Consider the following 24698-nt stretch of genomic DNA (forward strand, 5'->3'; position numbering starts at 1 on the left):
TAGATTGGCTATTTCTTGGTCACTCAAAAGGATGAGTCCTGGGGGACTGATCTGCTCTGTTGAAAACATAATTTTCCCTTGTCTCTCCTTTTTTTTTTCCGGTCTGGTTGCTCTTGTTAGTGGGGGGCGGAGCCTTAGGTGTTCACTGGGGCTAGGCACCCCAGTGGCTAGATTGTGACGTTATATGTGGGGGCGGGGCGGGAGCAGGAGCGGGTCGGGAGAAAACAATGGCGATAGTTCCGTTCTCCTGGACTCAGACCCTTCTCTGGGCTCCCGGGCTGCGAGTTCTGCCCTGGTCCACAATCGCTACCCTTCTGGGCCTGCCAGCTACAGCTTGCGTACTCAGGGATCACTGCTGCGTTCTTGCGCCCCTGGATGGGTGTCTCGCCAATTTCGCGCCAAACTTTCCCCAACCTCCGCGCGCTGCCAACCCGAGCCAGCCCCGCACCCGCCCGGCTTGTCTTTTCCTACCAGTCTGGATGAACTGTCTACTTCAACTTCTTGGCTGTCCGACTTCCATTCAGATAAATCCTCTGCCAGATCTGGGCGTTATTCTGACTGTAAATTATTGTTGTTCTAATCTTGGTTGTGCGAGGAGGTACGATGCATCTACCTATTCCTCCATCTTGCCGGTTGTCCCATGAGTGATTTTTTTTTACTTGCTTTAGTGTTATAAAACTATCAGTTCTAAAACCTCCAACTTTAAACTCTTCATTCATGTAGAAATTCCTTTAATTCCACCATTCAGATTTTGGCTTGAATATATTATTTTAAATATTAATATAGAAGTAGCTGAAATCTACATGATACCATGTTAGAGCTGTAATCATCAGTTTCGTCAAGTGATTTTTTAATAAATATTTTGCTAATATGAATTTAAAGGCAATGGCAATTCTATAAGCACCAGCTTAATACAGGTGATGAAAGTAATGTGTCACTTATTCACATGGAATATTTTTTTAAATTATATTTTATTCATTATGCTATTATAGTTGTCCTGATTTTTCCACCTTTGACCCCCTCCACCCACTACCCCTCACTCCCTCAGGCAATTCTCCCCATCACTGTTCCGGTCCACAGCTCATGTGTACAAGTTCTTTGGCTATGCCTTTTCCTACACTGTACTTTACATCCCTATGGCTATTCTCCACGTATCTGAACTTCATAATCCCCTCACCTCTTCACACATTTCCCAAAAACACCCTTCCATCCGGCAACCATCGAAACACTCTTGTACCCATTATTCTGGTTCTATTCTTGTTTACTTAACTATGTTTTTTAGATTCAATTATTGACACAGAGTATTAATAAGTATATTGCTTTTGTAAAAATAGATACATGTTTTAAGAATAAAAAGTAAGCCATATATTTAATGATTATCATTGACCCTGCTGATTTTCCTTAGAAATCAATTAATATTAGATCATAAATCATGGCTACCTGTGGTGTATTTATAAATGTATGTGTTATGGTATGTATTGTTATGAGTAGTCAGGATGACAAGAAACTCTTATGTTCCAGGATAAAGTAAATTTAGTAGCTTTAAGAACTTTAAATCTGGGACTTCTGGCCAAGATGGAGGCGTAGACACACTGTACTTCCTCACACACCAAAAGAAGGATAACAACAAATTTAAAAGGAGAAACAACCAGAATTGACACAAATCGAAGTGTATGGAAGTCTAACAACCAAAGAGTTAAAGAAGAAACATTCATCCAGACCAGTAGGAGGGGCTGAGATGGGCAGCCAGGTAGAGAGGACTTGCGGCAAGGAGTCTGGTGGAGCAGGCAAGGTGGTGGCTTGTGGACTGGGTGACTCCACATTTGCGTGCAGATAAACTGGGAGAAACAACTGGGGAGCAATATAGACCACAAAACCCAGGGTTCCAGTACAGGGAAATAAAGCCTCAGAAAAAACCTGCAGGGGCTGAAGCAGCAGTGGGAGAACTCCAAAGAACTCTCCTGTGAAACCCACAAGGTCCTAGAACGCATACAAACCCAACCACATGGTAATCAGCACCAGAAGGGCCCGATTTGATTGTGGGTAGCAGGGGAAATGACTGAAAACCAGCAGAGAGCCAACCAAGTGGCACTGTTACCTTTTGGAGCCCTCCCCCACATAGAGCACCACAACACAGTGATGTGGATTGCCCTGACCTGGTGAAGACCTAAGGCTCTGCCCTTTACTACATAACAGGCACACCAAGACAAAAAAAAATGGCCCAAATGAAGGAAGAGATCAAATCCACAGAACAAATATAACTAAACAAAGAAGAGATAACCAACCTATCAGATGCAGAGTTCAAAACACCGGTAGTTAGGATGCTCACAGAATTGGTTGATTTTGGTCACAAATTAGAGAAAAAAATGAAGGATATGAAAAGTAAAATAAAGGAAAATGTTCACAGGGAACCAGCAGTGACTGCAGGAAAACCAGGACTCAAATCAACAGTATGAAGCAAAAGGAAGAAATAAACAGTCAACTAGAACAGAGTGAAGAAACAAGAATTCAAAAAAATGAGGACAAGCTTACTTAAGAACCTCTGGGACAACTTTACACATTCCAACATCCGAATCATAAGGGTGCCAGAAGGGAAGAGGAAGAGCAAGAAATTGAGAACTTATTTGAAAAAATAATGAAGAAAAACTTCCCTAATCTGGAAAAGGAAATAGACTTCCAGGAATCCAGGAAGCTCAGAGAGTTCCAAAGAAGTTGTACCCAAGGAGGAACACACCAAGGCACATCATCATTACATTATCCAAGATTAAAGATAAGGTGAGAATCTTAAAAGCAGCAAGAAAAAAGGAGACACTTACCTACAAAAGAGTGCCCATAAGACTCTCAGCTGATTTCTCAAAAGAAACCTTGCAGGCAAGAAGGGGCTGGAAAGAAGTTATCCAAGTCATGAAAGGCAAGGACCTATATCCAAGATTACTCTATCCAGCAAAGCTCTCATTTAGAATGGAAGGGCAGATAAAGTGCTCCCCAGGTAAGGTCAAGTTAAAGGAGTTCATCATCACTCAGCCCTTACTATATGAAATGTTAAAGGGACTTACCTAAGAAAAAGATAAAAAATATGAACAGCAAAATGATAACAAACTCACAGTTATTAACAACCAAACCTAAAACAAAAGCAAAAACAAAACAAAAACAACTAGAACGGGAAGAGAAAAACAGAAATGGAGATCACATGGAGGGGTATCAGTGGGTGAGTAGGAGGGGAAAGAGGGTGAAAGACACAGAGAATTTGTAGCATATATGGTAGGTAGAACATAGACAGGGGGAGGTTAAGAAAAGTATAGGAAATGTAGAAGTCAAAGAATTTATATGTACGACCCATGGACATGAACTAAAGGGGAGAATGTGGGCAGGAGGGAGTGTGCAGGATAGAGGGGAATAAAGGGGGGGAAGTGGGAAAATTGTAATAGCATAATCAATAAAATATATTAAAAAAGAAAAACAAAGAACTTTCAATCCCATGTACTTAGCTTAATTTTGTGAAAATAAAGTTTAAAATGAACATTATGTAAGGTTTTCCAATGAATATCTTAAACAAACACTCATGCCCCCCCTTTTTTTCTAACAGAAATTTATGATAAAGATTTGGAAGTATCTATTTGTCAACATTAAACCAGCTCCAAGCATATTTACCAATAAAATAATATACCAACTCCTGAGCTTATAGAATACACAAGATCCTTCACAATCTGAACCCTATTTTCTTTCTTAAGCATCATATTCCTAAATTCTTGTTCTCTTGCTTGTATACTAAATGATGAAAACTGAAGGAAAAACCAAACAAAATAGCCCAACATTTCTTCAACTTGCCATGTCGTTTCTAATCAGTAGGTTTCTACACACACTTGGTACCTCTGTCCTGAATTCACCAACTGAACCCTCTACACATGTTTCTTTTATACTGTCTTTTCACTGAGGAAAATTTAATTTGTCCTTTAAAGGCCATCTCAAATATCACAGGGCCATTAAAATTTTCCTAGAAACAATGTATTCTTTGTGTTTCTAAAAGAATTTGCCACTCTTTTAGAATCACTATTTAATAATAAAGGAATGTGTATAAAATATAGAATTTTGACAATACAGAAAAATTAGATCATGTTATTTTAACTCACATAATCTGAAAAAAATTTCTGATTTTCACATTTATATAAAATATAAAATAATAATATAAAAAGTATTGTGCTGGCCTGCGTGGCTCAATGGGTTGGAGCAGCATCACATAAACTGAGAGGCTGTGAGTTTGATCCCTGGTCAGGGCACATACCTAGGTTGCAGATTTGATCCCCAGTCAGGGCATGTGTTGGAGGCAACCAATCAATGTTTCTCACATACATGTGTCTCTCCCTCTTTCCTCCTTCCTCTCTCTCTAAAAACAATGAAAAAAATGTCCTCTTATGAGGATTAAGAAAAAAAGTATTTAAAAAAACTGTCTTTAGTAAAATCATAAAGATGCACATCTATTAAAACATTTCTTATTGTGTTTTATAATGAATTTTTATGTATCCACTTTTAGGCAGAGGCCATGTATTCAATTGTTTTATATTCCTCTTTAAACATAGCAATTTAAATTATATAGGAAGCATTTAGAAGATGTGACATGAAACACTAACTGATCTTTAGTTTTCTTTTATGAGCTATGTAGAAGTATGATTTACATATACAATGAAATATACCAATCATAGGAGAACAAGTCAATGAATTTTGATAAATGTTTTGGAGTATATAATTTCCACCCGCCAAACTCATCATTTAACATTTCCACCACCTGAAAATGTTGACCTGGTGCCCTTTAGAGTCAATTGCCTCCTTCTGTTTTCAGTCTCTGGCAACCATTGGTCTGCTGTATCCATAATTTATGTTTTCTAGAATTTCATGTAAATAGAAACAGTTTTTTGTGTCTGACTTCTAATAATCAGCATAATGGTTTGTGGATGGATGAGGGTCATCCATATGGTTTAGTTATCAATAGTTCATGTCTTTTAATTGCTGAACACTTTTCCTTTGTGTACATATACCATCATTTGCTTGTCCTTTCATCAACTGATGGACATTTGGAATTGTTTTGTACTGTTATGAATAATTTAGTTATGAACATTAGTGTATAAATCTTTATGTAAACTTATGTTTTCATTTCTCTTGGATAAATATCTAGGAATAAAACTTATGGATTATATAGTAAATCTGTGTTTAACTTTATTATTATTGTTGTTGTTCTTCTTCTTCTTATTATTTATCCTCACACAAGAAGATTTTTTTTCATTGCTTTTGGAGAGGAAGAAAAATAGGTAGGTAGACTGGGAATGTGCCCTGACTGGCAATTGAACCTGTCACCTTTTGGTATACAGGATGATGCTCCAAACAACTGACCCGCACCAGCCAAGGCTCTGTTTAACTTTAAAGAAACTGTCAACTTTTCCAAAGTTGGTGTAGTAGTTTGCAATCCCAGCAGCAATGTATGATATTTCTAGGTGCTCTGCTTCCTTGTTATCACTTATTAGCACTGTCATTCTTTTTAATTGGAGCTCCTCCAGTGGGTATAAATGAAGACTTCACTATTGTTTTAATTTGCATCTCACTGATGACTGAGCATCTTTTCATGTGCTTATTGGCCACCTGTATATCTTCATTGGTAAATGTGTCTATTTGAATATTTTGCCTATTTTTAAAATCAGGCTGCCTTCTGGCTATAAGGGTTCTTTATACATTTTTGATGAATCCTTTAACAAATATATATTATTTTTTTTAAAAAACTGTCTTCTCATCATCTTTAGAATGTCTTTTAAAAAACAAAGGTATTTAATTTTTTGTTTCATTTCATTAATTTTTTATTTTATGACTCATGCTCTTATGACCTATAGGAAATTGTAAAATAATTACTTCTGTCAGTTATCATAGTTCTATTATAGTATATTAAAGTGACTAACTACAAAAACCTATTAAGTCAAAATCATAGATATTGAAAAGTAAGTACTAAATATTTTAAGAGCTATACTATAGAGACCAAAATACAAGTTATTTTGTATTTTGTTTCTTTTCCTAATGAAAATTGTTGTGTTTATTTCTAAAAACCCGAGTTACTACATGATACATATATATACAAGAAATATGGCAAATGTGATTTTCATGTTATTCTCATTAAAGGGAAGTGGCAGATGCTACCTTTCCTTTTTCTTTATTCTAGGATACAGAAGTGACAGTGGACATCTTAGACAATGAGGACAAGGATAATATGCTATGGACAGTAGAGCACTAAGACAAAAACAAACATACAGAAACAGGGGTTTTATACCCCATTGAGCCACTATAGTTTCTTAGCACTAATTTAAGTCACTGTAATACTGGGTATTTGTTGCAGCAACCATACCCGTCCGTGTTTTGACTAAAAAAACCAGTACCTCACTGAATGCATTTAAATGAAATACTGTATTTAAAGCCATTAGCATGGTGCAAAACAATAAACATGATGTTAGCTATTAGATTACAGTACAAATTTAGAGATTCTCTAAGAGAAAAATTCATAAAGTAATACTTTTTATAAGTTAAGCAATTTTTGAAATAAATAATTCAATTATTTGGTATCTTTTGGTAGATTTTTAAGTGAAATAAATTTGAATCACACAGTAATATGCTTGAACAGCCACTTTCTTTAATATGAATTATAATATTAGTAATATAAAAAAGCAAAAGTATTGATGGAAGTCCTTACCATGGAAAGGTATTCATTCGTACCCTGTTCTTATATATCAGAATTCCTCCTGACATTACTCCAATCATAATTTCATTGTTACTTTGATCCTTCAAAAAAAGAAAATGACAAATCTAAAATACTGGGCTTTAGCTGTTAAAAATATATTTTAAAATCAGGATTAGTTTATTGTTTTTTAAACAATGAGGCATTTTCAAAGGCAGCAAATAATTGCATATTTATAGACTATATGGTAATTGTTAGCTGATAAAAATAAAGGACAAACTTCAAACTTAAATGCTGCATTATTAAAAGTCATTATGATCTAAGAATTTCCTGTAGTTTATAACTGGGGCTGACTCTTCGGGACAGGAAATTAGAATGATGAGTTAGTATCCATCCTTAACATTCCTAAAATTATGTTCCAATCACTATGGGTTTTTCCCATATAAAGCCCATATTTACTGTGGAAATATAATGCTGTGATTACAAAAGGTAATAAAACATGGAGGAATTCAGAGTCTGGTGAAAGGCAACCTGAAATAAAACACTGTTTCCAATATAATGAAAACTCCTGTAACTCATATAATACAATAAAAACATCATGAAAGTACAAGGTAAGGAACACTTGTAGAGTTTAGAAGACTCCAGAGAAGAAAATTTGAGTTACACTTTGAAGACTAAGAGTTTTCATGCTAACTTGAATAGCTAACGTGCACTATTTAGAAAAATGAGTAGAATCAAAATACTTTTCAGATGCTAATCAACCTTGAAATAGTTTTTGCTTCTTGACTTGAAACATTCTATCCTTAAACCAATATAGCAATAACGCTTTTTTTACCCCCTACTCTTCATTTACTCACAAAGACAGAATAGATGAAAACAGAATCAAGATTCTATAATTGTCTTCCTAGGAAAAGAAAAACCTTTAAAATGTAGTTTCAATAATTTTGAATTAAATAGGACCTTATTAAATTAACCTGTCAGGTAGGATAATACATAATAAGGCCAAACACAACAGTGTATGCTAATATTTCTGGCTGCTCATTTTGTTTAACAATAACCAGAAACACTGTACACTATTATTACAATCTTAAATGATTTTTTAAAGGTCATCAATTGGCAGATTAAGCCTAAAAGATGGCAGACTTAATATATGCTACTATTACTCTTCTGCTCCCAATCTATTTTTTTTTTAAAGATTTTATTTATTTACTTTTAGAGAGGGAAGGGAGGGGGGAGACAGAGAGAGAGAGAGAAACATCAGTGTGCGGTTGCTGGGGGTCATGGCCTGCAACCCAGGCATGTACCCTGACTGGGAATCGAACCTGCGACACTTTGGTTTGCAGCCCGCACTTAGTCCCCTGAGCTACACCAGCCAGGGCCCTGCTCCCAATCTTAAAACATCAGAGTACATGAAACAGAAGAATAACAGCTGAAGGTATATAATCAAGGCACCAGACATTTTAAGGAATTTGTAAAGATATAAAGGGGATAAAATCAGATCTATGGAGAGAAAAAAATTACAGAAAACCATAGCTCAAACTACATATATGAGAAAGTTCTACATGGAGCAGGAAAGAGCAGAAAAGTTAATGGACAAAAGTTCAGAGACAAGTAAGAAAAAAAATAAAGGGATACCTCAAATTACTGTCAGGGTCATCAGAAAGGGAGCACTTAAGGTGATTAGCTTTTACCAACCTTACAATCCGGCCCCATGTAGACTGAGCTATAAGACATGGAAGTGTGTGCAGCCTGTCTAAAACAGCAAGTTGGATACTCTTGTTATTTAGGGAGAGGGATTAAGAGTAATCCCCAAAAAGGATGGAGAACCCCAAACTGAAAAAGGCAAACTATAGTCACATTCTATCTGGTAATATAGTCGTTTCTTCCTCCACTGTCATCTGAGGCAGGCTACAGTGAAGACAAACATCATCCACTGCCAAGTGTAGTAGGGATCACAAACATAAAAGTAGTACACAACCAAGAATCACCAAGGACCTCACCAGAACTGAGACAGGGTATGGAGCAAAATGGCTGTAACCAATTAAGGGCTACTCGCACTAGCAAGTGAAGTAAGACCAACACTCAACAAATTCATGGCTTAGAACGTGCAGAAGACCAGATCCATCCATCATGGTTACTGTTTTCAATTTGTGGTAATCACTAGCCTCATTATACAATCATTGTAATACATTAGCATTCTAAACAACCTATCTGGCTGCACCATGATCAGAAAGGGAAAGCCCATATAAAGACCCAAGGTGGCTAATGAGGTTAGCCACTTCTGAGAAGTCTCCACCTCTTTCCAGGAAAAATCTTGAATATTCCTCCTCCTTATATGCCTAACCACTTGATTAAATGAGCCTCAGTAAAAAAAGTAAATCCCACAAGGAGGAGGGCTGCTCTGCATGTGAAGTAGCCTGCCCCTTACTCACTTACATTTTAAACTCAATGCTGGCTTGTCTTTGAATTCTTTCCTGCACAATGCCAAGAACCCACAGTGGGTCATGGACCTTCAGGCTCCTGGACCCCCAGAATGTCTGCATCAGAACCAATACCACTGAAGATATAAACAAAACTCAACAAATACACAAATCAATCAAGCTGCTGCTACACTGGGGGAAAAGCATGATTAAAAAACATAATCAGGGGTAGCTAGGAGGCTCTAGTTCTTAAATTTTAGCTATCTAGACTGAAATGGCAGTTCCCAAGGTACTGTCAGAGATAGTCAAGATAAAACATGCTAAAAGAAGAAGACAACTACTTGTGCTTCATGGACACAAATGCTATTAATTCGATGTACACAAAATGTATAGTGATGACTTTATTTTAAATACCTTACTCTGCTTTTCCTCTTATCACTTACTATTTAATACTGTGCCATAAATTGACTTGTTTAATCTGTTTCTTTTTTCTTTTCTTCACTAGACTCTAAGTAGCAAAGTATCGGACCTTTGTTTTGCCCTTCATAATCGCAGAAAAGTGCCTTATACTCAATTTGTGGAATGAATGAATCTCTATCACCTACAGGAAAATATTATGACTATTCAGTTAGGCATTGATGACCTTTAAACAATGATCCTACCCCATTTTATTTCCCCTACTCTAACTAGTAAAACTCTTCTGTTTCTTGTCAAGCCAGTTATACAATGTGTTTTGTCTACCCATTAATTGCATGTTTTGTTAATGCTATTTTCATTCCTTTTTCATGCCTGACAAAAGAAACTAAAGTCTAGATCAAGTCCATCTTCTTTGAAAATTTCATTAGTCTACATCTACAAGTTTTTCTCACAGAAATTTATCTACCTCTTAAACCATGTATCTGAAATACCTAATTACTGTCAGCTACATGATAATGGCTGGATTGTGTATAACAATGGCAATCTACAATAAACTATCTGTGGTACCGGAGCAGTTATATTTGTTTACTTTGTTTAAATTTCCAATCAGTCAGGTATTAATACTTTTACAAAATATACCAATCACATGCTTGATGTCAGATTGCTATAAAAGTTTCTAATTGCTAACTCTGAAGTTCTGTATGTATCTCATTCATGGATCAGCACCACTCTATGGTCATACTTTGAGAATCAATGAACCATTATATTTTACATTCTTCCAAAGAGAATAGTTCTCAAATAAATATTTTTTAATTGATTGCTCATGGAAATATGCTTACACTTAGCCATCACACTAACAGAGAATATGTTTCATATAATCTAGTTACAAAGATTTGTGATATGCTTTAAATATGCAGTTACCTATGAAGTTAACATTAAATGAGGACTAAAAGGGAGAGACCATTAAATGAGGACCAAAAGGCAGTAGCCATATGATTTGACAATGTATATTTAGAGCAACCATAAAACCAGGGAAAAGAGGATAATATTTCCAATTTTTTTAACTGTCTAGTAATAAATGATGTGGTAATAGTACAATTATTGTTTTAATTGTGATGTGAGATAAAAATTAAATTATGATATTGTAATTCTAGAATCCCTCAAGTCCTATAAAAATCAAAATATCCTGTATCTCAGTATAGCTATGTAGAAACAATACAGATTCCAACTCTACACACTTAAAAGACCTAGAAACAACCAAAACAGTAGGAATGAGCACTCCTAACACCAAGATTGAGATTTTAAACATCATTTTCCATGAAAAGAAATCAGGGCTTGAAGAAATAGTTGATTCCACGTCTGTGCAGAAAACATGCAAGATAAACCTGAAACATCTTGGAACAGCATGGAACCTATTAAGACTACAAAGGTATGTTAAAAGGACTTAAGGGACAAGATAAGAGACTTCCCTTGGCCAAAGATGAGACAGTTTGAGCTTCAATAAGGAAAAGAACTATAATATTTTGAAACCTATCACACAAAATGTTTAATCCATGAATTCACAATGATATTATTTAAAAATATATTGGTGTATCTCCTCAGGATAGTGGTGAACCAACTCATTACCTTAAAAACTAGGTAAATAAAAGGAAAGAACAAAACACTTTCCCTGCCTTTCCTATATGAACTTTTCTACTGGGCAGTCAAATAGTAAAAGAAGGAAGTGACTCTCTATAAAATTGTCCCAGCAAATAAGTAAAAACAAAAATAACTAGGGTATTTCTATTTTGCAGCCTCTAATGAATCAATGGATCTAGGCACTGAACATCAATGGCTACTAACATTAAAAATAGTGAAAACCGGATAGTGTGTGCCTCCTGATAAAATACAACAAAGGGATCAATACCAAATCTGATCATGATTCCAGATCAAGCTTTCTGCGATCTTGCAGGAAACATATAGAACTGCAGAACACATTGAACTGCACAATAAATATGTGAACAGCAAAAATCCAGACTGAGAATCTACAGGTGAAATGGTCCAGTTCTTTAACAAGAAAATTCTAAGGAAAAGTAAGGAAAAGAGGAAAGGAGGTATTAAAAGACATAGAAAGGTATCTAGTTAAACAAAAAGCAAGACCAAGCTATAGTATCTAGGAAGGCACACGTAAGTGATAAACCATAAAAGAATACAATGTAGGGATGGGCTGTATTAGGGCAGGGTACAAAGAAGGTTCCAGGAATGGTTGGTTAAATGCTACTGGTTGACCTGGGGGGTCAAGTTGCAGATCTTCACTAAGATATACTCTTCTGTCTGTGTTTTACTTTATAATAGAATAAAAACCAGCAATGTAAAATGGATGAGGTTTGGATGACTAGGAATAGATATTCAAGTATTTTCCACTTATACCTCAATTGTTCATTTCATGTTGCCCTGTACTGTCCTGCTTTCCTTTCCTTTGGCAACTACTCCTCTTAACACTATTTAAATATCTAACCTCTATACTGTCACATGTCAACAGTTCACTAAAATTTTATGGTGTTGTGGATAGGAGCAACAATAATTTTAAGTTGTATAAGATAGCTATGAAAATAATTCTAATTATTTTTACTAATAAAAACATTTCAAAACAATATAGAAATATCAATTAAGAAGTCAAAGAGCATCCCACACCTTCCTTACCTCACTCCCCAGAGATAGCCACTATTAACACTTCAGTGTACATTCTTCTAGATCTTCAAGTTTCATAAAATATAAATACATATTATACATAACTACACAATTTCTTTAATCAACCAAAACTGGGACACATTATTCTGCAGTTTTGCTTTCTCTAAGCATTTTTGTATATGTCTTTTCATACCAATATACATACAGATTCTCCTCGATTTATGATGGGTAAGTTGAAAACACATTTAATACACCTACTCTACCAAACCTCATAGTTATGCCTAGGCTACCTTAAATGTAGGCTCAAAACATTTACATTAGCCTACGGTCAGCAATTGTCTTGAGTTTCATCTCAAAAGTAATTGCCTTCCTCTTCTCCCCAGAAGCAGGAGATGCACACAGATAAGTGTTTGGTAGATATGCTGGGACGCAAAACGCAAAACACAATATTCAAAAAATTCTGGCAACACAGTGCATGGTCTATTATCAGTCATTTACCTGTGTGACTGGGTGCTGCAATTTGCTGCCACTGCCTAGCACCACCCGAGATTATCATATGGTAATCATTATCCCAGGAAAAGGCCAAAATTCAAAATTCAAAGTATGGTTTCTACTAACTGTATATTGCTTTCATACCACTGTCAAGTTGAAAACTCTAAGTTGAACCATTGTTAGTCAGGGACCACCTGTACCTCTAACTCAATTTTAATGTCTGTGCATTATTCCAAAATATGGATTTACCACAACCTCTCAATTATTTCTTTTTATTCGAGTTTTTCTAATATTCTAATATTATAAACAATGCTGAAGTGAAAATCCTTGAATACATTATGTGATGCCTCTATAAAAACTGTAAAAATTAGAATCTGAGAAATGGAAGTGAACAAAAATTATATTCATACTAATATTTGCACTCTAAAAGGGTTCTATCAAGTTACACTTCAACAATGTATCAGAATGTCCACTTTCCATATGCTGACCAAGACTGGATAATTTTAATCCTTTGAATTTTTGCTCTTCTAATAAAATTGGTATCCCGTTTTCATTGTTACATTTTAGAGTATTAGAGAAAACAAGCAATTTTTCATAATAATGGTCATTCATATTTCTTCTGTTAAGTGATCATCTCTATTTTTCCTATATTTCTAATTACATGTTTTTAAAAATTATTCCTTTGTGGGAACACTTTACAAAACATTGCAACATATATTGAAATTATTTTCTCTTTTACCTTTATGTTTTTTCCTGTATCATTAGTTAAAAAAAATTTTTTTTAATGTAGTTAGGTGTTGGGAGCCACCGCCTGGTTTCAGAAGCTGTGATCCCCCCCACCCACCCCGCCCCATGGATAAGGCTGAGTAAAATGACCTTAGGACCATAAGCCACTAGGAGACAAAGCTTAGCCTCCTGGAGGGGGCCATTTACTGCACTCTGCTTGTCCCCAGGCAGATGACTAGTTAGTCAGTGATGAGTAAGATTCCTCACGGAAGGAACAACTAAGACAGGCATAGTCATGAAGGGGCCATCAGGGAAGAACTTGGGCAACTATAGAAAAAGGGTGATGGGCCATCACCCCTTGGCTTTGTTATAACCTGAATCCTCGTTCTATCAGCAAAAAAATCTGCTAATCTCTTGGCTGCTGACATCCCCTACCTGATTCAGGCCTGAAACAATGTTGGAGGGTGGTGCAACCCTATGCTGGCAAGGGCAGATCCCCAGGGGCAATCAGGCCTAAGAAAGAATGCATAAAATCCTGTGAAACCTGCTTTGCTAAGAATACCCTCAATTTAAATGATAAGGGCCCCAGCATAAAATGAATTTATTTCCCAAAGTTTTATGGCCCTTTGATGGCACTCTATCTATCTGACCCTGACTCAGAATAAGCCCCTACAGTTCTTTGAGTTCCTTGATCATTACTGCCTGACAATGATTGATGAGCTTTATGTATGCACCCTGTATTCATATGCAAATTAAACCTAATAAAGCCCACTGAGGAACAGGCTCAAGGCTGTTCTCCTCTGAGAGATTGGCTACCTTTCCTCCCCAAGCAGATCATATCTTGGTAGAATTATTCTCATCTGTGGTGGCCTAGAGAAACTCTGCAGGCAGAGCCTCCCCACATCCAGGCATAATACACATTCACTAATAATTTCTTTAAAAAGTCTTTGTGCCTCACACAGGCCTAATAGTGTATATGAACTCAAACAAATTATTCAGTGAAAATGAATACAAGTAGTGATCTACTGATTGTTTCATAAAGATACCTGATACACAAAAAAAGAGGAGAAAGAAGAGGGAAGGGGAGGGAGGACAGGAAGGGAGGGAGGGAGGAAAGGAGGGAGGGAAGGACGGAAGGCAGGAGAAGCGGTGGCAGGGGGAAGCTATGTCTAGACAGGTGATGAGTGAAAGCACACAGAAGAATTATTGAAAATCATTGTATGATATCAATACTCTAGAGTAACACAGATGAACTCATTTATACAGCTCCATTCTGACAGGACAGATCCTTTTCTCTGTTTCAAGGGATTATACTTTTACTTATTTTGTATTATTCTAACCACTCTGTCAAAAAGTCTTCAAATACATGCAGGTTAAAAACAAGGTTCTGGCCCTGGCTGTTGTGGTTCAGTGGGTTGGGTGTTGTCCTGCAAACCAAAAGGTCGCCAGAAGTTCAATTCCTGCTCAGGGCACATGCCTGGGTTTTGAGCCAGCCCCCAGTTAGAGGCATGTGAGAGGCAACCAATTGATGTTTCTCTTCCTTTCTTCCTCCCTTCCCCTCTTTGTAAAAATAAATAAAATCTTTAAAACAAACAAACAAACAAACAAGGTTTTGGAAGAGGCTGTAAGTTGGTTCTCTTACCTCACAAGGCTATTGTAAGTATTAAATGAGATTAACACACACAAAGCTTTAAGTAGGGTGTCAAGCCCTTATAGATGTTTCCTGCTTTTATTATCTGTGTGCTGTACAACAAAATCTCTCAAAATTACTGTCCTCACAGTCTTTCTTAAATAATCTCTAATCAGCCTCTGGTCATTAATGTATTTCCAAAACTGCTCTTACAAGGTCACCAGTAACTTACACATTTCTAATCCAGTACTCATCTGACATAGTTCATCATCTGGCTTCAAAGACACACATGTGTCTTTGACAGAAAGAAAGGCTTTCTTTATATATAAAAGGCTACTTCTACCTAGTGTCCTATCCCTCCCTGGTTCTTCCTCATCTCTCTAACCTCTAAACTGTGAAGTGTTCTAGTTCTGAGAACCTCTTCCCTTCAATATCTCCTAGATCTGTTCCTTCAGCATTCTCATCCCATGGCCTGAAATATTAACTAAAATCTAACAATTCCTAAATGTATATTTCTATTCCAACTGCAGCTCTGAACTCCAGTTCCATCTACTGAACTGTCTACCTTCCTTCACTTGAAGTACAAATCTAAAATCAACATGTCCCAAAACTAATTCCCGACTCACCCTCCCAAACTTGCTTTTCTCTTGTATTTCCCAGCCTAATGACTTATTGTATCTTCCTAACTGTTCAGGCTAAAAACTTAGGAATCATTCCTAAATCCTTTTTCTTTCACATCCCATAACCAATACATCAGTAAATGCTGTCACTTCCATATTCATACATACAGAATCTGATTACTTTTCACCACCCAATAGCTATAACCATTATTTCTCATGTGGATCACTGGAATAGTCTCTTGGCTGGTCTCTTTCATTACTGCCTTACAGAATACTCTCAAAACAGCAGCCATTATTATTGTTTAACAATGTAAATCACACCACAACTTTTATCTCCTCAAACCCTCTAATGAACTTGCTTATAATTAAAAGCCAAGGTCTTCAAAATGTGCTCTAAAGCTCTGGTCTACCCTGACCTCATCAATACTCTTCCATCTTGCAATGCAGCAGCCATGCACTTCTTTTGGCCATTCCTTGAACTGCTAAGTACATTATATCACAGCCTTTCACTGAAATTTCTTCTGCTGAGAACATTCTATCCCCACCTATCTATATGACTCCTTCAGGTCTATTAATCTTCTCAGTGAGACCTTTCCTATCACGATACCCCATTTTTAATGGTCTCAATCCCCTTTCTCATCTTAATTTGTCTCCAGTGCATCTATCAATACCTGGTAATATTACATAGTAAATACCTGTAAGAAAATTGAATATGATGTACATGTAATACAGTGCACAAATCTTAAGTGCACAACTTAAAGCTTTGCATACATGCATATATAAATGTATATACACTTCTATGAAACCACCACAAACCAATATACATATTTTCAAAATTCTGGAAGGCTCCCTCCTGTTAATAACACCCCTACATAGGTAATTGTTATTCTGATTTCTATCAGTCAGTCTAGACAAGTATTTTGCCTGTTACTAAACTTTACTTCCATGGAATCACACACTATGTACTCTAAATACTTAATTATTTGTTTAAATTCTGTCTTGCCCACCAGAGTGCAAGCTGCATAAGAAACAGCTTGTATCTACTTTACTCATTGCTGTATCCACCATGTCTATAAATAAGACTTGGATCATAGAAGATGATCAATAAATAGCCACTGAATGAATAAATAATCAAAATGACATTAAGCTTTCCCTTTCTTGAAACTTTGAAGGGCAATAATTATTTCTCAGTAGAACTATCTTTACTATTATTACAAATACCTGTGGAAATAAGATATTCACAATTAAGCCTACGACTTGGGTAAATTTCTTTTAGGATTAATTTAGAGCATCCTATATCTAACTAAAAACCTAAAGTCAAGCCTCTGTCATTACACTTGTATTTGAATTAACTAGAAATCAGTTTCATAGGTAAACACTGAGTTTGCATTATACTAACACCCATACAAAACAGAGACTGAACTTGAGAATTCATGGCATAGAGAAATCTTATAGATCTATTATGCTCTTTCATTCTATGCTCACAGTTTAATATAAACTGATTGACTTTTTAATAGAGAAGATAGGTGTTTAGTGATTTAATAAGTTAAGATATTTTAGGCCAGCATTTATTCCTGATAGTGCTTTTTCAATTTTAAAGAGTTCAGAAATTCTTTACAAAAATTTAAAACACATGTTCTTTGTATTAATTTAATATACTCAAGTTGTTTTACATTCAAAGTTACTTTGATACCCAATATATCATTAGCCAATCCTAACCACAAACTTAGGGGCAACTAACTGTTATTCTTTCTAGAGGAGTATCTGAGAGAAAGCATAGAGTGCTGGGTAGAAAGAATGATAGTATTTGTACCCAAGGCTATTTATAAGTGTTTGTTAATTCTGAAATACTTGGAGAATTTTTAAAGCTATCCTTTTGTCATTGTTTTTAGCTTAACTACACTGCACTCAAAAATCCCATTCCACGTTTGAAAATAATGCATACTCTGAAATTGCTGGAGTATTGTTCTACATGGATCAATTAAGCCAAGCTTGCTGACTGTATTTTTAAAATCTTCTTGCTGATTTTCAGAATTTTATTGGTAACTTAATAAGAGATATTAGAACCTATCACTTTTTTTAAAAAATATAATGTTAAGAGAATAAAAGGGCAAGCCAAGAGTGAGAGAAAATATTTCAAAATCACAAATCCAACAAAAACCATGTATCTAGAACACATAAAGAGTTCTTGAAACACAGAGTAAAAAAAGACACAATGAAATTAAACAATAGGCAAAACACCTTGAATAGACAGTCCTCAAAGAAAATAGTATGTGCAACATCACTAGTCATTAGGGAAATGCCAAGTAAAACCACAATGAGGGGTGGTGAATACACAATACAGTGTACAGAGGACATGTTGTGGAATTGTGCACCTGAAACCCATAACATTTTGTTTAACAGTGTTACCCCAATAAATTCAATAAAAATGAAAAAAAAGAGAAAAGCTTAAAAAGAAACAAAACCAAACACAGTACCACAAGCTAAAAAGGATGTGAAACAGTTGGAATTTGCAAATATTGCTGGTGGGGATACAAAGTGGTTCAACTACTCTTAGAAAATAGTTTAGCAATTTGATATAAAGCTAAATATGCACTTACCATATGATGCAGAAATCCTACTCTGAGGTTTTTACCTTACAGAAATGAAAACTTAAATTTCATACAGAAACCTATAAACAGGTGTTTGTAGTAGGACTATAATTTAAAAACTACTGGAAACAATCCAGATGTCCTTCAAAGGGTGACTGAATAAACAAACCATGGTACATCTGTATAATGGGATACTACTCAATAATAAAAGGAATGGACTACTATTGATATACACAATAACTTGGATAAATCTCAAATGTACTACTGGAAATACAAGTAGCCCATTTCAAAAGGAAACATATTACAGAATTACATTCATAAGACACTTTGGAGAAGACAAAACTAGAGTCAGAAAATAGACCAGTGTTTGCCAGGCATCAGGTATACTTAGAAGGTTGGACGACAAGGGGCAGCATGAGTCACAATTTTGGGGCGTGATGAAACTGTTCTGCATTCTGATAGCAACAGTGGTTACATGGACCTATATGTGTGTTAAAACGCATACAACTGAGAACCAAAAAAAAATTCCATTTACTATATGTTTTAAAATAAAAACAAAGTATCTCCTACCTCCATCTCCCAAATTCTATTTTCTTTCCTTTTTATCCCGAAGCTATCATTCTTTCTTTTACTTTTCTATCCTCTCCCCTTACTCATATAATCTTCTAAGTGTATAAACAGTTTTTATTTTCTCAAATATTCCATAGTTTCTGGTGATTGTCTTCATTTATGCTGATGGCTCTATAGTGAAAACCACTCTCTCTGTTATTCTTATTCAGTCTCCTGGCTTTAGTATGTTATTTCTTCTCAGAAAGCTTCTCTAACTTTTGCTCCCAGGTTGGACTAGATATTCTTGGCATATGATCCCACAGTACTGGTATTTTGTACTATCCCCTTCATATCCTCACATGCACATATTTAATTGTTAACATATGTTCCATTTCTTTCTCCTCCACTACACTGTAAGCTCCATGAGGGCAGAGCTAATTGATGTTTTGTGCACTAAGTAACCTTTAGCACCAACACTGTGCAAGGCACATAACACAGCCACCACAATGAATGCAGTAAAACTTTTGTATTTTGCAGATTGCTATAAGGAACTTGGTTCTTGGCAGACAGAAAATATCTTACCTGCATTTCAAAATAAAATGTCTCAAACACACTTCTGCTTTGTGATATTCAATTAAAATGTAAGTGTTCTAATTATATAATTTCTCCCCTCTACCTTTTTGTTCCCGATGCTGCAAAATTTCCCTTCATATTCACCGAACATTTGCACATTTTCTTAAGCTCTCTGTAACCATACACAACAAAAACAACTTTTCCTAGCTCTTTTATAATTTGTACAAAATAGGTTTCTGAATGACTATGACCATTTAAAATTTAAATTACATTAATCTGGCACATAAAAATTACATTTATGACTTTCTAAGAAAGTTTTGCAATCTAATAATTTAAATAACAAAAAATCTTACTTTAAATAAACAACAATATAGTTAATTATGTGTGAGATCCAGCCATGTCACTTATAAAAGGAATATACGAAGCTTTTGCACAGCAAAAGAAACCGCCAACAAAACAAAAAGGCAGCCAACCTAATGAGAGAAGATATTTGCCAACAACAGCTCCAACAAAGGGGTTAATATCCAGAATATATATAAAGAACTCATACAACTCAACAACAAAAAACCCCTAAAACTCCAATTAAAGAATTGGAGGACCTGAACAGACACTTCTCCCATGAAAATATACAAATGGCTAACAAATATATGAAGAGATGTTAAACTTCACTACCTATTAGGGAAATGCAAACCAAAATCACAATAAGATACCACCTTGTACCTGTTAGAATGGCTATTATCAACAAGACAAGTAATAACAAGTGTTTGAGAGGTTGTGGAGAAAAAAGAACCATCATATGCTGGTGGGAATACAAACTGATACAGCTATCCAGAAAACAGTATGATTCCCCACCAGGTTCCTCAAAAAATAAAAAATAGTTACAATATGACCCAGAAATCCTTCTTCTGGTATCTATCTGAAAAATTCGAAAACATTTATTCACAAACACATATGCACCCCTGAGTGTTCACTGAAGCATTACTTACAGCGGCTAAGACATGGAACCAACCAAAGTGTCCTTCGATAGATGGCTGGATAAAGAAGATGTGGTACATATATATATACTATGGAATAATACTTAGGCATAAGAAAAAATGAAATACTGCCATTTGTGAGATGGACAGACCTTGAAGGTATTATACTAAGTAAGTCAGTCAGTTAGAAAAAGCTAAGAACCATATGGTTTCACTCAGATATGGGACATATGGTGGTTACCAGAGGGAAGGGGGGGTGGGAGGTAGTAAAAGGGGCCAAATATATGGTTACAGAAGATGATTTGACTTTGGGTGGTGGGCACATAATTCAATATATACATTATGTATCATAGAAATGTACACTTGAAACCTATATAATCTTATTAACCATTGTTATCCCAATAAATTTAATAAAGAAAAAGAAAACAGAAAAGTAGTCTAATATTCTTTGTATTTCATTGATACCATTACAGATAACAGACATTAGTCTAAACTACCTTTAGAAAAGTGGTAACAGTTAAAATGACTGAAAGTAGCTGTCTTTTTCTTGTTAACCATAGTTTAGTTCAGATACTAAATTTCTACTCATTTTAAACTATATTATAATAAAAAACAAAATTTAGTTGCACAAATACTGACCACTATGTTATATTTTAGAGAACTATGTTCAAAGGCAATAGTCCTCCAAAAGGACGGAAGGTGAAGGGACACATTTTAAATAAAACAGAAAGTTCAAGAGAGAATTACACATTTTAAATGGCATTTGGCAGATTTCCAAGTCACAAGCACTCAGAATTAGCAGATAGAGTTAAGTGAGGAAAGCAAGTTACTCTGTTCTTTAAAGGAGAAATCAACACAAGCACTGTGAAATGTAAGAATTAGTGCTCTTCTCAGAACATAGCCAGGTAAGGCCTTAAACAATAAAACCATTACATGAAATAGAACTTAAGCATTGTCAAACCGCTATTTGTCTGTGTATATCTATAAATTGAAATAAATTAAAAATATATAACTAAAGAAAACTCCCTTTCAGGCTACTATCCTTATTAGGCTTCGCAATTTGTCCCAAGAGAACAAAAAACCTGTAACAAACTTGACTAATGATTTCCTATAATTCCACTTTTCGCTGGTTATGGAGAATAGCTATATGTATTCCAGGTACTTCTAAAGGAACATAACACCTCTTGCTAAAGAGAAGAAATCTAAGTGTAAAGACACATAAATGAAGGAGAATGACTCAAAAATATGCTTATGGCAGGAAGACAATAATCTTTCAGAAGCAGCCAAGTTTCACACAATGAAAAAAATGTTCGAGTTTTGTGTAAGAAACGACTATAAATTCCATCTCAATGAAGGAATTTGTGGAGAAACAGCCAAAATATATTGTTTCATTTTGTGCTTTGTAAATAAAAATTTTTAATGTAACTAAATGAAGAAAATAAAAACATGAAGTGAGGTGAAAACATCATTTATGATAATGCTTATCACAAAAGTTAAATATACAAAAAACTACTTTTCCTATAACTAAATCTTTATTTTGTAAAATAAATTCTAAGCCCTGGCTGGCATAGGTCAGTGGATTGAGCGCCGGCTGCAAACCAAAATATCGCAGGTTCGATTCCCAGCCAGGGCACATGCCTGGGTTGCAGGCCACAGCCCCCAGCAACTGCACATTGATGTTTCTCTTTCTCTCTCTTTCTCCCCCCCTTCCCTCTCTAAAAATAAATATAAATAAATAAATCTTTAAAAAAAGACAAACAGCCTTTCCGAATTGAATGTAATTTAAAAAAAATTCTAAAAGTACTGGCTCCAATAGTCTGCAAAAATTATCTTTATAACATAAACCAGATACCTTAATAAAAATAAAATGAGCCCCCGGCTGGCGTAGCTCAGTGGATTGAGCACGGGCTGCGAACCAAGTGTCGCAGGTTCAATTCCCAGTCAGGGCACATGCCTGGGTTGCAGGCCACGGCCCCCAGCAACCACACATTGATGTTTCTCTCTCTCTCTCTTTCTCCCTCCCTACCCTCTCTAAAATTCAATAAATAAAATCTTTAAAAAATAAAATAAAATAAAATAAAATGAAAAATCGATTTCAACCATTCTTCTCATCAGGTATTGAATTTAAAGTGATTGTGAAAATACTTATACCCAAAGGAAATTTTTAGTACAACTACCATATTTTGCTGTGTGTAATGCCTGCTTTTTACCTGAATTTTTGAGGGAAAATAAGAATGCACATTACATGTGGGTATAATGATTACATACCATGGGGCATAATCCCACGTATAATGAACACAAAAACTGTAGGTGTGCATTATGCACAGGTGTGCATTTGTTACCTAATGATATCAGGATACTACTGACTGATACAGACTAACTCAACACCATCAAAGCAAGTTTTCTTCACTTACCCTTGCATAGTGGAATTCAACTCCATAGAGTTCCAACGTACGTGCTTTGTTCAGGTAATTAAATTCTGCTTCTGCAGGAGATAAGCCTCTGTAAAGACATCATTAGGTTAAAAATTGTATCAATCATACACATGTCCAAATTAGAAAAAGGCTATTTATCCAGAAATTTTTCAGCATCCTAAATAAAGATTTTGTGAAATGTTAGGCATGACTACTACTCTTGGTTAGGTATGGTAACATCTAACTTATCTGGAGAGTACATTCACAGTAACACAGATTATTGCTTTGTATAATATTTCCTTATTTTTGAGAGTATAAGAATGCATCAAGTTTTAAAAGTCTGTAGTTGTTCTTCTACCTGTCAGAAAGTCACTCATCCTCAGACATAAGTAGCGTTTTTCAAAATTTGGTCTTTATACCATATCTGCATTTAAATCACACAGACTGCTTCTGAAACTAGTGGATTCTGAGAAAACCTCCAAGCAGTGTTTCTCAGAAAACAGTACACAGATATTGGTTCATAATATATACAGAAAATGAGGGTGTTACAGTCTTTTATAGGACCTTGGTAGAGTAATTTTATGTCTGTTGAATCTAAAAATTTAAAAAAGCCTGTTTTATATCTTTGTTCATTTCTCCACTTTACTTTTTTTTGCAATGTTTTATTTTTATTTATTCATTTTTTGTAATCATCAAATACTTTTTTATTGTTCTTCAAGTACAGTTTTCTGCATATTCCCCCACCCCAGCCCTCCCTGCCTCCCTCCCCCATTCCCACCCTCTCTTGTTATTGTCCATATGTCCTTTATAATTGTTCCTATAAACCCTTCACCCTTTCCCCCCATTATCCCCTCCCTTCTCCCCTCTGATCACTGTCAGCCTGTTCTCAATTTCAATGTATTTGGCTATACTTTGCTTGCTTGTTTGCTTTGTTGATTAGGTTCCTGTTTTTTTAAAATATATTTTATTGATTATGCTATTACAGTTGTCCAATTTCCCCCCTTCTCTCCCCTCTACCCAGTACCCCCTCTCCTACCCACATCCCCCCCTTTAGTTCATGTCCATATGTCATACTTATGAGTTCTTTAGCTTCTACATTTCCCATACTATTCTTGCCCTCCCCCTATCTATTTTCAACCTACATTCTATGCTACTTATTCTCTATACCTTTTACCCCCTCTCTCCTCCTCCCACCACCCTGTTGCTAACCCTCCATGTGCCCTCCATTTCTGTGGTTCTGTTCCTATTCTAGTTGTTTACTTAGTTTCTTTTGGTTTTGCTTTAGGTGTGGTTGTTAATATTTGTGAGTTTGCTGTCCTTTTACTATACATGTTTTTTCTTTATCTTCTTTTCTTAGATAAGTCCCTTTAGCATTTCATAAAATAAGGGCTTGGTGATGATGAACTCCTTTAACTTGACCTTATCTGAGAAGCACTTTATCTGCCCTTCCATTCTAAATGAGAGCTTTGCTGGATAGAGCAATCTTGGATGTAGGTCCTTCTCTTCCATGACTTGGAATATTTCTTTCCAGCCCCTTCTTGCCTGTAAGGTCTCTTTGGAGAAATCAGCTGACAGTCTGATGGGAACTCCTTTGTAGATGACTGTCCCCTTATCTCTTGCTGTTTCTAGGATTCTCTCTTTCGTTTTTACCTTGGCTAATGTAATGATGATGTGCCTTGGTGTGTTTCTTCTTGGGTCCAACTTCTTTGGGGCTCTCTGAGCTTCTTGGATTTCTTGGAAGACTGTTCCCTTTGCCAGATTGGGGAAGTTCTCCTTTATTATTTGTTCAAATACGTGCTCAATCTGTTGCTTTTCCCCTTCTGGTACCCCTATAATTCGGATGTTGGAACATTTAAAGGTGTCCTGGATGCTCTTAAGCTTTTCCTCGATTTTTTGAATTCTTATTTCATCAT

General features: G+C 35.7%; 1 protein-coding gene across 5 annotated transcripts in view; it reads right to left on the reverse strand.

Moving 5' to 3' along the window:
- PTPN4 (protein tyrosine phosphatase non-receptor type 4) overlaps positions 1–24698 on the reverse strand; it is a 292305-nt gene that overhangs the window by 106496 nt on the left and 161111 nt on the right. For all 5 annotated transcript variants that reach the window (XM_036023611.1, XM_036023614.1, XM_028533478.2 and 2 more), the window contains 2 exons: positions 22786–22873; positions 6725–6813 (listed from right to left, as the gene is read on the reverse strand). In XM_036023611.1, coding sequence (XP_035879504.1) covers positions 6725–6813; positions 22786–22873 — 177 coding nt within the window. The remainder of the gene's footprint in view (positions 1–6724; positions 6814–22785; positions 22874–24698) is intronic.

The sequence above is a fragment of the Phyllostomus discolor genome, chromosome 4 (assembly GCF_004126475.2).
Source record: "Phyllostomus discolor isolate MPI-MPIP mPhyDis1 chromosome 4, mPhyDis1.pri.v3, whole genome shotgun sequence".
NCBI classification, from domain to species: Eukaryota; Metazoa; Chordata; class Mammalia; order Chiroptera; family Phyllostomidae; genus Phyllostomus; species Phyllostomus discolor.